The 15,458-nt window shown below is 45.5% G+C and overlaps 1 protein-coding gene across 1 annotated transcript in view; it reads left to right on the top strand.

Annotated features, from left to right (window-relative positions):
* Positions 1–2,667: 2,667 nt before the first annotated feature.
* LOC129693712 (equilibrative nucleobase transporter 1-like) overlaps positions 2,668–15,458 on the top strand; it is a 37,953-nt gene continuing 25,162 nt past the window's right edge. Inside the window, exons 1-5 of the mRNA XM_055630494.1 lie at positions 2,668–2,900; positions 5,786–5,915; positions 9,598–9,644; positions 12,102–12,178; positions 14,674–14,766. Of these exons, the coding sequence (XP_055486469.1) occupies positions 2,711–2,900; positions 5,786–5,915; positions 9,598–9,644; positions 12,102–12,178; positions 14,674–14,766 (537 nt within the window). The 5' untranslated portion in view covers positions 2,668–2,710. The remainder of the gene's footprint in view (positions 2,901–5,785; positions 5,916–9,597; positions 9,645–12,101; positions 12,179–14,673; positions 14,767–15,458) is intronic.

Below are 15,458 nucleotides of genomic sequence, written 5' to 3'. Positions count from 1 at the left end.
TCTGCTGCCCACAAGCTTCTTTAAAAATAATTTTAACAGTGTTGTACCAGAAGTACTGAACATAGTAAACACTTCCCTTCAATCGGGGCATTTTCCCAAAGCCTTAAAAACAGCAGTGATCACGCCCCTATTGAAGAAGCCTAATTTGGATGCCTCAGCTATGAGCAACTACAGGCCTATATCTAATTTAGCATTTTTGGCAAAGATTATTGAAAGGGTAGTTTACCAACAAATGTACTGCTTTCTGACCCAAAACAATATTTTTAATGTCTTCCAGTCGGGATTTCGGCCACATCACAGCACCGAGACTGCACTCACTAAGGTCCTAAACGACATACATCTAAACAGTGATGCATCAAAAGCTTCAGTTTTGGTACTTCTAGATCTCAGTGCTGCTTTTGATACGGTGGACCACAACATACTGCTTAACAGACTGGAGCAGTGGGTGGGACTCTCTGGTTCTGTGCTGGACTGGTTCAAATCTTACTTGAAAGATCGGGATTATTTTGTTTCCCTTGGTAATTTTGAATCAGAACGTACAAAACTCACATGCGGGTTCCTCAGGGCTCCATTCTTGGACCCATTTTGTTCAACATTTATATGCTCCCCCTAGCTCAGATCATAGAGCATTTTAACATATCCTACCACACTTATGCCGATGACACACAACTATATATCGCAGTGTCACCACATGACCATAGTCCCCTACACTCACTGAGCCAGTGTGTCAAACATATCAATGAGTGGATGAACCAGAACTTCCTCCTCAATGCAAATAAGACAGAAATTATTGTCTTTGGTCCCAAAAAAACAAGGCTAGAGGTGAGTGCTCAACTCGACTCAATTGCACTGAAAACCACAGACAAAGCCAGAAACCTTGGCATAGTTATGGACTCAGATTTGAATTTTAACAGCCATATAAAGACCATTACCAGATCTGCCTATTACCATCTAAAAAATATTGCAAGAATCAAGGGATTTCTGTCCAAAGAAGACACTGAAAAACTTGTTCATGCATATATTTTTAGTAGGTTAGATTATTGTAATGGCATCTTTACAGGTCTCAATAAAAAATCAATTAAACAACTGCAGCTTATCCAAAATGCCGCTGCCAGAGTCTTGACCAACACCAAGAAAATGGACCACATTACACCTGTCCTTAAATTTTTGTACTGGCTCCCTGTGTGTAAGAGGATAGATTTTAAAATTCTGTTGCTGACCTACGAGGCACTGAATGGCCTAGGTCCAAAATACATCTCTGACCTACTTGTTGTATATGAGGCGCCTAGACTCCTCAGGTCTTCAGGGACAGGTTTACTCTGTGTTCCCAGGGTCAGAACTAAAAAGGCTGAAGCAGCATTCGGTTTTTATGCTCCACACGTGTGGAACAAGCTCCCTGAACACCTGAGGTGTGCACAGACTGTAAGTGCATTTAAATCAGGCCTAAAAACACTGTTGTTTACTATAGTTTGTCCATAACCCGAATGCAGGTAATCTTAACCGTCTAATTTTAACCCTTTAATGTGCTTTTTTAAAACCGTGTTATTGTTTCATTGACGTTGTTTTATTATTCATACATTTGTCGTATTGCTTGTTTTGCAATTTTTAATTATTGACTATTTTTTTTTCTTTCCTGAATTGCTGTTTGCACGAATGGTGCTATACAAATAAACTTGCCTTGCCTTGCCTTGCCTGTATTTTTGTGCGGTGAGAAAGAGACCGTGTTCCACGTATATGGAGTGTGAGAGGCTATTGCCCCTGTACCAATATCTGAAAGATATTTCAACCCTTTCAACCCTCAATTTCTGGTTGCATTTTATTCCCACGATTCTAGTGTTTGGACATAAAGCAGGGAGTAAGGAGAGCCGATGGGTGGGTGGGGGGGGAGGGGGGCACTTTGTGACTGTGCAAGAGTTTGATAACAGCTGTGAAGAAGCTGTTCTTGAACCTGGTGAAGGGAGAACATGTTTTTTCAATGGGAGCGCGGTCTTTCTCTTATATGTCTTTATATTTAAACACCTTATTGTTTGTAGGAGCTTTTTGTGCTCACACTGCCTGCTTTCTCAAAGCTAGTTATTTTTCCACCAATCATTTTCGGATGCTCAGAAGTCATGAAGACTGTTTCATGCTTTCCCTTTACCTTCCATTTCTATCTCTCCCGCAGCTCATTTTTAACATTGTCTATCTCTAGGTTGAAATTAATTCAAACCAAAAGTGATTTGACAGGTTTGGCGTTGTTAATGCTGTAAACAATTGGTTACATTAACCGGATTTGTGACATACTTACATAACTTCGCGCTGTCTGCATTGACGGAATTGAACTGCATCGAAATACACAACGCCCCTCATTCAGTCTAGAAGCAACGCTGCGCCGTCGAGGAGCGGTCGTGAGCGAGACGATTCTTCAGAGGCAGTGCTTAGGGGACCCCGACCATATTATAAGGACACCGTTGATGAAGTATCCTACCGTCAAATATGCCATGCTGATGGAACGGTCGACTGCTGGAGCGGCAGAGCTGAGAGAACGCTGCACAGTCACTGGGACACAGTGCTGAGGGAGCCCTTTGCTGTCAGAAGGACAGAGGTGATCGATTTCCATACGCTTTAAAGGACCGCATGGATAGATTGATACGTTGCCAGAAGTACAGGGGCAGTTATACACAACCAGAGAAACATTGATTTTCGAGCATATCCGGTGATTGTCTGCGAGATGGCCCGGTCGTGCGAGAGAGTCAGGCGGTATTTGACATTTGTTACTGGGATCATAGAGTGCATAGGCTTCGCAGGGTTGCTCTTTGGCTGGCCCTCCCTTGTGTTTGTTTTGAAGAAAGAAGAGTACTTTGCTGATCTCTGCCTCTCGTTGCACAACACCAGCGATTCTGGAGCGAGGAATGCCACTGGTGAGTGCCCGTGGGACAGGGGAGAGGAGAAAATCAAGCGAATATACAGAGGGACAGAGCTAGACGATGGAGAAAGACAGATCAATGAGAAGTAGAACGTTGATGAAATATTCAGGAGACCAAGTTAAATAGTTGACGCCGACCGAGGCTGCTAACCCTGTCCCACTTAGGAAACCTGAACGGAAACCTCTGGAGACTTTGCGCCCCAACCAAGGTTTCCGTGCGGTTCTCGGAGGTTACAGGTTGTTGCCGGAGGTTGCAGTTAATGGGAGCAGGTAGGGAGACTGACAAAAACCTCCGGGAACCGCACGGAAACCGTGTGTGGGGCACAAGGTGTCCAGAGGTTTCCGTTCAGGTTTCCTAAGTGGGACAGGGGCTAGGACGACGGCCCCAGTGACACCGTAACAGGCAGGCGCGCAGAGAATGTGATCGCAAAAGCGAAAAAGACACATATCTGAATCTGCGAATTTCACGATGAGATAAGAGTATCGTGGAAAAGTAAACATGGCATCTAGAAGCAAATTGTGGCCTAACATGTTCTCTCCACCCTCTTCATTCACCTTTACTCTTGAATTGCGAAAGTGGATGGAAGTGGAGAAACTGATACAAAGTTACCGAGGGAGAGTAAAAGAGGTTAAGGAGAGGAGGGAAGTGGATACATTGGGCGGGAAATGTAGGGGATGAATATGGGGAGGGCGAAGGGAATGACCATTGAGCGAAGAAGCAAAGTGTACAGGAGTGAATTCAGTAAAAAATGTGCTGCGCTGAACAGTGTGCAGGATGAAGGAAGGAGAAGCGAGACTTTGGTGCACTCACCATTGGTGAGCACGTTTCAGGCAACGCTGCCGTGGTGGGAGATAATGGGAGGATTCACCGCTGCGAGAAGGACTAGGTTTGAGCAGAAAGGGTTTCCTATTGTCTCTTTACCAGGTCGCTGCATTTCTATGCGCTCACTAGAACATTGGAAGCTGTGGCTATTCGCTCTTAAACATTTGGAACTACAGACGCTGAATTGCGAAATATACGTTTTGCCGGAATAATTTATATTAGGCAGTGTCTTTGGAGAACATGATTAGGTTCTGTCACGTTTCGTGTCAGAACCCTCTTTCAGATATACATCAAGGTAGAAAACTGGCAGGGAGATGGAGGCGGGACAAAACCTGGCAAGTGATAGGGCGATGAAGGCGAGTTGTTTCGATACTGGTTGGACCTCAACAGAGGTTAAAATATAGGTGATAATTATAAAGTTAGGGGAAGGATTATCGGGAGGGGACAAAATGGATCCAAATCCAAGGGGGATGTTTTAGGTTAATTTCTTAAAATTGCATAATTCAACATTCATACTGTAAAGTTGCAAGCTATCCAGGCGCAATGTGGGATGTTGTTCCTTCAATTTGCACGTGGCTTCACTCTGGAGGACAAGGGCAAAATCTTCAGTACGGGAATGGGAAGGTGAGCAACCGGAAAATCTGGTAGGCCTCAACTGGCCAAGCGTAAGTGTTCGGCGAAACGATCGCCGATTCTATGCTTGGTATCACCAATGTCAAGGAGGGCATATATGGAACACATGTGGTAGGAGATAATGGAAGATAAGGTACAACTGAACCTCTATATTCAATATATATTTCAAGACCCTCCTCTATGTCTACAAAGCCCTCAATGGGCTTGCCCCCTCCTACATTAAAAGTCTTCTCACCCACCACTCCACCTCCAGGTCCCTCAGATCGGCCGACTTGGGGCTGCTGCGGTCTAGGCATAAGCTTAGGGGCGACCTTGCCTTTGCGGTTGCAGATCCTAGACTATGGAACAGCATCCCCTTTCCCATCAGAACTGCCCCCTCCAGTCAAGACTAAAAACGTATCTATACTCTCAAGCCTTTCCTGACGTCCACTGAGCGAGGTCTATATGTATATATGTATGTGGCTTGTTTGTTTATACTATTTTTATAACAAATGTAAAGCACTTTGGCCACCGATAGTTGTTTTTTAAATGTGCTATATAAATAAATGTGACTTGACTTGACTTGACTATATCCATGGAAGTACTGTTGGTGACCAAGGATGGATGTAAGGGAGGAGGTATGGGATGATGTGTCAATTCCCGTATGGTTGCAGAGGTAACAAACTGAGCAGGGTGTGTTTGGGTGCGAATGGATGAGGGAACCAGGGAGTTATGGAGGAATTAGTGTCCACGGAAGTAGGATAAGGGTGGCATGGGAAAGCGAGACTGGTGGTAGGATCATGTTGTAGGTGCCAGGGATATCGTAGATTGCTGGGTTGGATGTAGAAACGGAAAGAGTGAAAATTGAGGACGAGTGGAGGTCTGTCCTAGTTCCACCTGTGGAGAGAGCGGAAAAAGCAGAACTACAAGAGATGCTGGTGATGGATCTATCCACGGCAACAGGGAATAACCCGCATTTTCAATAAGTTGCAATATATGATTGAATATCACGCGGGAATTCAAAGTTGCTTTAAAAGTAGATATTCTGTTTGCTGCATGCTCCCCTCTCTCTACCCTCTCTCACAATACCTCTACTCTTACAATGTGTCCTTACACTTCACAGTTTGCATTTTCATTTCCCATCCACATTCTCTTATTCTGTCTCGTTGTCCCCCCTTGCCCGCTTTATCTGAAATTATCTCCCTCTTTCACACTAAACCACGTCTCCATCCTATCTAACACTTCAGATGTCTTCGTTTTCTCCTTTGCCTTTGCCTATCGCGGTGATTTACCTATTTCCTTCATCCAAGCATTCTTTAATTTTCAACAGCTTTATTCATCCCCTCCCTCTCTCTGTCTCTGTCTTTCTTCCGCCATCTCCCTTGCTTCCTCGTTCTACACATCTCTTTCACTCAATAACTCTCACCAACTGTCTCTCCGACTAGATTGTGATTTGCAGGATGAACGATTCGCGCTGATCTTCACAATTTCCACTTTCGTCATGCCTGTCGCAACCGTGGGCAATGGCTTCCTGCTCGACTACTTCGGTACTGTGGTCACTCATCTCCTGGCTATGTAAGTTATTCTTGATTGCTTTGTTCAGTGTTGGTATAGGGGTAAAGAGGTTCTTCTGCAGTTGTATAGGGCTCTGGTGAGACCACATCTGGAGTATTGTGTACAGTTTTGGTCTCATAATTTGAGGATGGACAACCTTGTGATTGAGGCAGTGCAGCGTAGGTTCACGAGATTGATCCCTGGGATGGCGGGACTGTCATATGAGGAAAGATTTAAAAGACTAAGCTTGTATTCACTGGAGTTTAGAAGGATTAGGGGGGATCTTATAGAAACATATAAAATTATAAAAAGGACTGGACAAGCAAGATGCAGGAAAAATGTTCCCAATGTTGGGCGAGTCCAGAACCAGGGGCCACAGTCTTAGAATAAATGGGAGGTCATTTAGACTGTGGTGAGAAAAAACGTTTTCACCCAGAGAGTTGTGAATTTATGGAATTACCTTTCACAGAGGGCAGTGGATGCCAAATCACTGAATGGATTTAAGAGAGAGTTAGATAGAGCTCTAGGGGCGAGTGGAGTCAAGGGATATGGGGAGAAGGCCGGCATGGGGGACGATCAGCCATGATCACAATGAATGGCGGTGCTGGGTCGAAAGGCCGAATGGCCTCCTCTTGCACCTATTTTCTATGTTTCTATGTTGCCGGAAGAGCATCAAGAGGAGTGAAGGTATACTGAGCGATGCTGCAGGAGTCTTGGTGAAGTTGAAGGGGTCGTGACAAGCGGGTCCTGGGACGGGTCACGTGGTATTTGAATGCCGAGATGGTTGCAGTGTCGTGTTGTAACACAGGAGAGGTATTCTGAGGGAAGAGATGTTTAAATAATACAGGGACAAGGTTAGGGGTGGGGCAAAAGGACAGTATGCAAGAAAGCATCACGTGTAAAAAACCAAATGTTCATCTTGGTAGGCATATCAGCAGAAGCCATTTAGGGAAGTTAATGGCCGAGGAAGCAATGTAGTTACAGGGGTTGCTGCTATAATCAGAGGCCTCTGGAAAAAAAAGAAGATTGCCCCTAGTGGTCAGGGAGTGGATGAAAAAGTGGGATAACATAGAACAAGTTCAACCGTTGATTGACGGTCAGCATGGAATCGGTGGGCCGAAGAGCCTATTTCCACACAGTATTTCTAAACAAGTTATACTAAATAAGTTAAGGCTGCAACTGCGGTGAGCGAAACACGATTAATGTATCATCTTGACGAGCGTTCATCGGAGGTATTAACCTATCAAGACATTGTCTGAGTTGCAGGGTGGAATTATTGGGGTGTATTTCTTCACATGGCACTATGCCTTAAAGTTGTAGAGTTATAACCAACAAATAATAGTAAGATTAAACGAGAACTTACCAGTTTGAAGTTTGATCGTTATTTTATGAGGAGTTACGATGAGCGTTTACGTGAAGAACCCCGCCAGTCCGCATGCACGTCAATCTTCAAAGCAGTGGTGTGAAATCACAGATAACAGTAACTGAAGTAAGATAGTATGATTATAAACCAGGCATCTGGTATGCCTGGTTTATAATCACAGATAACAGTAACTGAAGTAAGATAGTATGATTATAAACCAGGCATACCAGATGACCTTTATGATATGAGGGCCGGGAGCGGTGGGCACTTAATCGCTCATCGCTATTACCAGCTGAAACTATTGAAGTCACTTTTGGTGGACGAACAGTATTCAGCATTGCTCCACTAACTTTTCGTCAGTAAATCTTCAGTTATAATTACAAACTGATGCTATTGCTCAAAGATGGAAAATTACTAATACAATCTCTAGTTATGGGGGCGGATGGGATTTGCATGAGTTACCAATTCTTCAGTTATATGGTATCAACTACCTATAGACACTAGGTGCATTCTGTGCGTTAAAGGGATTGTGTGAATATGCATAATCTACATGCTCAAGTCCAAGCTGATACACTATGTCATGTTGGAATGCATTGTTAATGTTCACTCATCCTTGGTCAACTGATGCAGTGTGTGATGCATGGACTCGTTTCCACGGCATGAAATCACAGAGCTTTGAAATCTTCACGTAGTCACTCACGTGACTCCGAAGTAAAATAGTAAGATTAAACGAGAACTTACCAGTTTATAGTTTGATCTTTATTTTGTGAGGAGTTACGTTGAGGGATTACGTGCCCTCCAGTCGCAACCCTCTATCATAAAGGTCAGCTGGTATTCTAGTTTCTCTAATCTTACTATATTCAGTTCAACAACTGTTATCTGTGATTTCACACCACTGCTTTGAAGATTGACACGCATGCGGGCTGGCGGGCTCTTCACATAATCCCTCAACGTAACTCCTCACAAAATAAAGATCAAACTTCAAACTGGTAAATTCTCATTTAATCTTACTATCAACAGTGAATCCCAAATAATCAATAACTTTAACTGGTATCAATTTTGATTTAGCTGGATGAATGAGAAACCCCAATCTCTCAACCATGAGTTTAACAGCTGAAACAGATAATTCAGTTGCCTCCCGGGTCTTCCAAATTATTTAGATATCATCCAAATAAGCCATTACAGTATGACCTTGAACCCGGAGTAGCCCCAGTACTGGTTTTAGCAGTTTTGCAAATAATCTAGGGGCTGAGGTTAACCCATAAGGCAGTGCTTTAAATTGCCATCATTGCCTCATCCAGCTAAATTTCAAATATCTCCGATGATCCTTATGAACAGGCACTGGGTAATATGCATCCTTTAGATCTATACATGCAATATAACACCCTCTGGAAACCAATTGCTTGGCAGTAGCAAATGTTTCCATTTTGAAATGATTATACTGCACAAACGTCCAAGTCTATCGGCCGTGCAGACTTTCTGGTGGCTTTGCGCCCCACAGATGCAGCCACGGTGCCTTCAAACACCAAGTCTGCAGTCACTGGTCGTACCGTTAGTGACCGGCTGGGGGGTGCAGCGTTCCTCCAGCGGTAAGTTTCAAAAGCCTCAGGTAAGTGTCAAACTTAGTCGGAGGTCGTTTTCTGCACTTGATAATTCTTGATCTCAGGAGGCAAGTCCAAGCATGGAGAAAGCGTTGAGAGCAAGGTGAGCCGTCGCGAAAGTAGCTAAAGAAGTGTGGGCAGCCGGTCGCTGCGCCATGCGTCAGACGTAATGACGTGCATGCGGACTGGCGGGGTTCTTCACGGAATCACTCACGTAACTCCGAAGTTGGGCTGATCGATAAGCAACGCTCGGCTATCTTTCACTCGCGCTGATGAGATTGATTTCAAGATGCTCAGATGATTTAATGCGGTTATTGTTTCGAGCGCCAAATCCCTTCAGCTGTATCTGCAAGTGAAGCTATGGGTGGGTTAATAGACCATGAAGAGGCATTGACACTTTGTTTTCATTTAGAGGGGTAACAAAGGTAAGGTATGTGATTTGAGAGTAATGTATCGTCTGCGGGGGGGGGGAGAGGGGGGGGGGGGTACGATTTACTCGACACCGCTGCTAAAATGGCACTGGTAAATGAGCAAAGTTAAAAAAAAAAACAAATGAACTGCAAATAAACTGAAGATTATCTGGTGTTTTGTGCGTGGGACCTTGTTGTGTGCGTTACGCGGGCAACAAGACGGCAATACTGTGTTTAAACAATAAATGAAGCATGCTTCTTGTTGTCAAGGGGTGGGGGTAGTGGGAGAAGATAACATTGTTTAATCCTTTGAGGTTATCTCTTCCCAGATTCATATACACAACTGGTACGTTGCTGATCGCGTTTTCCGCCACTGGTGAGTCAAACTCCCTTCCGCTTTACTAAGTTAAATCCCCCGGGCTCGAGTGGAAGCTGGCGGAGAATGTGCGTGGAAACAAGCGGGAGGGGAGAAGGGCTGGGTGCGCAAGAAGGTGAATGCTAAGGTAGTGGAATGGACAAGAGTGAGAAAGAAACGAAGGGAGAAATTGAGAGAGATGATGAGGCGAATGAGAAGGAAAGCACAATCGCAGGAGGGATGGTTGGCCAGGGTGAATGGAAAACAAGAAGAGGGGCAGCGAGCTAGGGTAAGATCGGGACCATTTAGAGTCAGAATTTGACGGTGTGAGAATCAAATGATAAATGGAGAGTTGTTGCATATGCGGGAAACTATTAACACGAGCGTGCAAAGGAAATAAAGCGCGAGAATGGACTTGTAAAAAAGGCGAGAGCAAGATAGGGAAGAAGATGAATATTTGTGTGGGATGTAACGGTGGCAACTGAGAAGCGGAAGCGAAGGGGTGGTGCGAGGAAGAAATAAATAGACAATAACAGAGAAATGGGGAAAAACGAGGCAAATGCAATGTGAATGAAGGACAGGCCAGTAAGCGAGAGAGGGTGGCTGAGGGAGCGAGTGGAAGAGAATATAAGCAGTGTAGATGGCGAGCAAGAGGTTGAGCGAGGGCAACAAAGCATTTTGTACAGTCGAGCGAAAACAAGAGTGAGTTTGTAGCATAGCATAGCACATAGCAGATAGAGAACGATGCCGATAAAGAGAGTCTGGTCGAGCCAATGAGAGAAAGTAGGGGAAGTGCGAAAAGTTCAAGTTCAAGTTCAAATGAGTTTATTGTCATGCGTCCCTGTATAGGACAATGAAATTCTTGCTTTTCTTCAGCACACAGAACATAATAGGCATTTACTACAAAACAGATAAGTGTGCCCATATACCGTAATATAATTATATACACACATGAATAAATAAACTGATAAAGTGCAAATAACAGAAAATGGATTATTAATAATCAAAGTTTTGTCCGAGCCAGGTTTAATAGCCTGATGGTTGTGGGGAAGTAGCTATTCCTGAATCTGGTTGTTGCAGTCTTCAGGCTCCTGAAGGTAGCAGCGAGATGAGTGTGTGGCCAGGATGGTGTGGGTCTTTGATGATACTGCCAGCCTTTTTGAGGCAGCGACTCCGCTAAATCCCTTCGATGGAAGGAAGGTCAGAGCCGATGATGGACTGGGCAGTGTTTACTGTGGTAAAAAGTGGAGGCAGGCGAGAGAGTGGGAGGGAGAACCGGGGAAGACCTGTGGAAGAGATGGCGATCAAGAGAAAATAGAGAAACAAAGACAAGACGACAGATGAAATGACGAATGAAATCCGCGTCACACACACGCTTGCACTTTTGGAGGGGAAATGCTAAAATGCAGTTAGGTGTTGGACGACCAGAGCTGAGGAATCGCAACATTGCTGCAGGTACAATCTCTCAGAGTGTTACAGTGTTAGATGAGCAGAACTGACCAATCTCACAACTGCTACAGGCACAATCTTTCATCTAATGTTGCCCTATTAGAAGCTATACATCATATAGTCACATGTCTTTTATTTCCACTGATCCATGCCAACCAAGGTGCCCGATCCAATCTAATCCCATTTTCCCACGTTTTGCCCAATGTCCATATCAAACTTTTCCATCCACATACCAGTCCTAAAGTTTTATTTTAATGTTGTTATCGCACTTGCCTCAACTATCTCGTCCATGCACCCACCGCGCTCTGTGAAAAAAAGGTGACCCTCAGAATCTCAATAAATCATTACCCTCTCACACCTAATCTATACCATTTATTTCTTCATTCCCCTATCCTTGGAGAACTTCTACCTACCATGCCCACCGTGGTATCATTTGCCTTGAAAAGATCACTTCTCAGCCTCCTGCCCTCTCATGAATAATGTGCTAGTCTGTCAAACTTCACCCAATAGTTAAGGAGTCCGGGATACTTTGCTTATATATTATCTACACCCTTTCCAATTCGAAGGATAAACAACGAACGCTGTCACCCTCTTGCCCCTGTCCCACTTAGAAAACCTGAACGGAAACCTCTGGAGACTTTGCGACCCACCCAAGGTTTCCGTGTGGTTCCCGGAGGTTCAGGTGGTTGCCGGAGGTTGCAGGTAGTGGGAGCAGGTAGGGAGACTGACGGAAACCTCCGGGAACCGCACTGAAACCTTGGGTGGGGCACAAAGTCTCCTGAGGTTTCCGTTCAGGTTTCCTAAGTGGGACAGGAGCATAACACAACACGCGGGATATAATCATCAAGGCCTGGTCAGTGTTTATCTTAAGAAAATACCATGTTTGGGTTGGAAATTATGACGAGGAAATGTGTGATACATTTGGACTTGGTTTCAGCTAAAAGCCTTTCTTGCTTATGATGTGGTTTCGGTTAAGGGATGTTATGCAATGTACACTATGACGTGCCCTCACTTTCCCCTCTGTTCCAGCTTCACCCATGCTGCTGTTCCCCGCTCTCTCATTTGTGGGAGTGGGAGGAGTCATCTTGCTCGTCACAAACATACAGGTAAAGAATGGCGGAGTTCGACGGACTGAACCAGACGACTGCCACCTATGAGGAGACAGTGGGAAGGGAATGTTGGGAGGGCAGTGAATCAATTCAGGACGTCCACGGCGCCTTTGGATAGGCAGTGCCCAGTGAAAGCTGCCGGTTCTGGGTTGGAATGGGGGGAGGGATCTGCTCAGGTCCGCCCATGCTGTCGGGGAGGCGTTGCAGAGATCCGTTTGTTATATTGAGGGTTCTATAAGGGCAGTGCAGATATAGTTCTGTCCTCGGGATAGATCGGGATCTGTTTGGGGAACTACCGCTCTGTAGGGGGATGAATGGAGTGAGGGCGTTGTCCTGTCAGGGTGGACGTGGAGAGGGATTCTCCTATGTAACAACACACTATTGGAGAGGTAGTGCAGAGGAACCTGTGCCGTGCCGGCGATAGGCGAAACCAGACTTAAGAGACTACCGTGCTACTGGAGAGGGCGCGGTGACCTGTCGTGGACTGAAAGAGAGACACCGGCCTTGTTGGAACAAGTGATTCATTCACAATTAGCGTTGCAGTGAACACGCGTTGCACTCATTCGCCCCTCCCCCAAACTCTGCAACACTCGCTCAAAACTGCCTCAGTCAGTGTATCCCTCTCACAAATTGACAATCAGATCGTACGTCCTAATCTTAATACGACATGTTCCTTGGGTGTAGAAACAAGGAACTGCAAATACCGAGATTCGGGTCGGACCCTTTTTCAGACTGAGTGAGCACACGTTGCTGCAGTGTGTTTTTAATTCAACATAGGCTCTCCGATGACACATACCTTATTTTCCTGCCTTCCACATTTAGACCCTCTATTCATACTACCCATACGGCACTCATTCAATACTGTTTGTGGCCCTCTTTCAATGCTCTCTCTTCCGACATTGTGATCCTTTTCAGTTCTATCTCAGTGGTATTGTGGCCATCTTTCCGTACCGTCTATCCTAAATTGTGGCCCTCTTTCAGTCAATGTTCTCCGACATCGTGTTCCTCTTTCGCTTCTGTCTCTCCGATATTGTGTCCCACTTCAACACGTGGCCCACTTTCATACTGTCGCTCCGATTTTGCGGTCATTTTTCAATTTTAACTCGGATATGGTGATTCTCTTCTGATACCGCTCCTCCGATATTGTGGCCATCTTTGAGTTTTAGCTCTTGAATAGTGTAATTCAATTTCGGTACCGTCACTCCATCATTGCGGCCCTCTTTCAATACAGCCGCTCCGAAATCGCTGTGCACTTTCCGTGTTGCATGCGTTTTTTTGGCACTCTCTCCGCAGAATCTGTTCAATATCGTGGCCCGCTTTCCGTATTAATCCTCTGATAATATGGCCCGCTTTCCGTATTAATCCTCTGATAATATGGCCCGCTTTCCGTAATATCCCTCCGATATCGTTGCCATGTACGTATTATCTCTCTGTTATTATCGCCCTCTTTCTGTATTCCCTTTCCGACATTGTGACCCACTTTCAGTATCTTAGCTCTATCATTGCCATCATTGTACGTGCTGTCTTTTTTAAAATTGAAGCCCTATTTCAGTCCAATTTCTCCGACATCGTGACCATCTCTTCGTAGTGCCTGTCCGTTATTGTGGCTGTCGTTCAGGGTTCCGTTCTCTCCCTGACGCCTCTCCATAATGGGCGCTACCTTTGTTATATCCCGAGCACAATAAGGGCCTCTGTCCGCAATTCCACCGACGGCGAGGCATTGTCTCACTGCTAAAGCTCACATACTGTGGCGATCCCTCAGTACGAGCTATACAGCCGTTCACACCATACTGCTACCCAGGCCTTGGGTCGACAATTCTGTGCAGCCTCAGCCGCATAACGAGACACTTTCATTGTGTTATGGATTGCTGAGTACGATCCCTCAGTACCAGCTCTCCAAGGTTGTCGCCCTCCCGTTGGCGTCTCTCCAACGCCATGTTTCTCTTAAGTCCCTTATTGTTGGTTCGGTTCTCCACCACTATCCGTCGCTATCAGTTTCTAATCTTCAACTTGCCGTGCACCCTCGTTATTGCCACTCCAAAAGTGTGGAGCTTCCTGCAGTATTTTTTCTCTATGATGGCGGCACTCGTTCACCGTCAACAGCGTGTGTGTGTCTCTCTCATTTCGAATATGTGTCTCTCGCGTTCATGCTGTTCGCCGAGCACTGGCTCTCAGATAGCGCGGAGCTTCCTCAGGGCTATACTATCCCAGTGCAGTATGTTTTGCTGCGCATGAATTTCTAGACCAGTGCAAATGTTAACGTAATGGCTTCTATTTGTGTAATTAGAGTCACAAGGTGGAGCCAGTGGTTCTTACACGGTGCAGGAGTCAGTTTCACACACGAGAAAGATAAATTAACAACATTGGGCGCTAATATAATCTAAGCTTCACTTTGGTCCTGGGCAAACAGAACGGGGCATGATGTGCAAATATTTCGGCAACATCCATGTGTACTCGGTTGCACGCTGACTGGTGTTTTCATACGACCCCAGGTTGGAAATTTATTTTGGAGCAAAAGATCGACTGTCATCACGTTGTTCAACGGGGCCTTTGATTCCTCCGCAGTCGTCGTCTTGGTGGTCAAGGTGCGGTTTACTGACATCGACTTAAACTTACTCGCAATGAACCATGTAATGTAATGGATTGGTAAGCTGGGGTTGTTTCTTAAGGTGACAGATTGTTGAGAGGATATTGGACAGAATATGCTTAGATCAGGCACTAAAGGAATCCTTTGTGATGTTTGGGGGCACGGATGGGAGGGGAGGGTGGGGGTGGTGGTGGGGGGGGGGGGGGGGGGGGTGGGGGGGGGGGGCTTTAGCGAACAAGTTTCTGCACAACGATGGTTACGATATGGAAGAATGAATCGAAGTTTCAAAATAAGATTGAAGTCAACCGAAATGGTGAAACATGTGAAAGAAGAGAGGGGGGGGGGGGGGGGGGGGGGGGGGGGGGGGGGGGGCTAGGAAACCAGGAGCTGAAGCAAATACGATGGGCTCGGTCTCTCGCATCAACATCCCACAGATCCACTTGAAAGGACACTACGAGACGATGACCGCTCCCTCCTGATTCAGGATCAGGGTGTGGCTTGCTAACTCAGTTCGGCCCGTCAACACCATCATGGGAATGATACTGAATGGTGCTAAGAATTGGAGGAGCGGCACTTGGAAAGTAGTGGCTGACCGTGAGACGAGGTGCGAGTTGCAAGGCCTCGGAATAAGTAGAGATAGAAGAAAATGTAGGGAGAGAGATCGAAGTGGAACGTTTCATGGGAAAGACG

This window comes from Leucoraja erinacea, chromosome 3, assembly GCF_028641065.1.
Source record: "Leucoraja erinacea ecotype New England chromosome 3, Leri_hhj_1, whole genome shotgun sequence".
Taxonomy (NCBI): domain Eukaryota; kingdom Metazoa; phylum Chordata; class Chondrichthyes; order Rajiformes; family Rajidae; genus Leucoraja; species Leucoraja erinaceus.
This window is presented reverse-complemented; position numbering and strand designations above follow the sequence as displayed.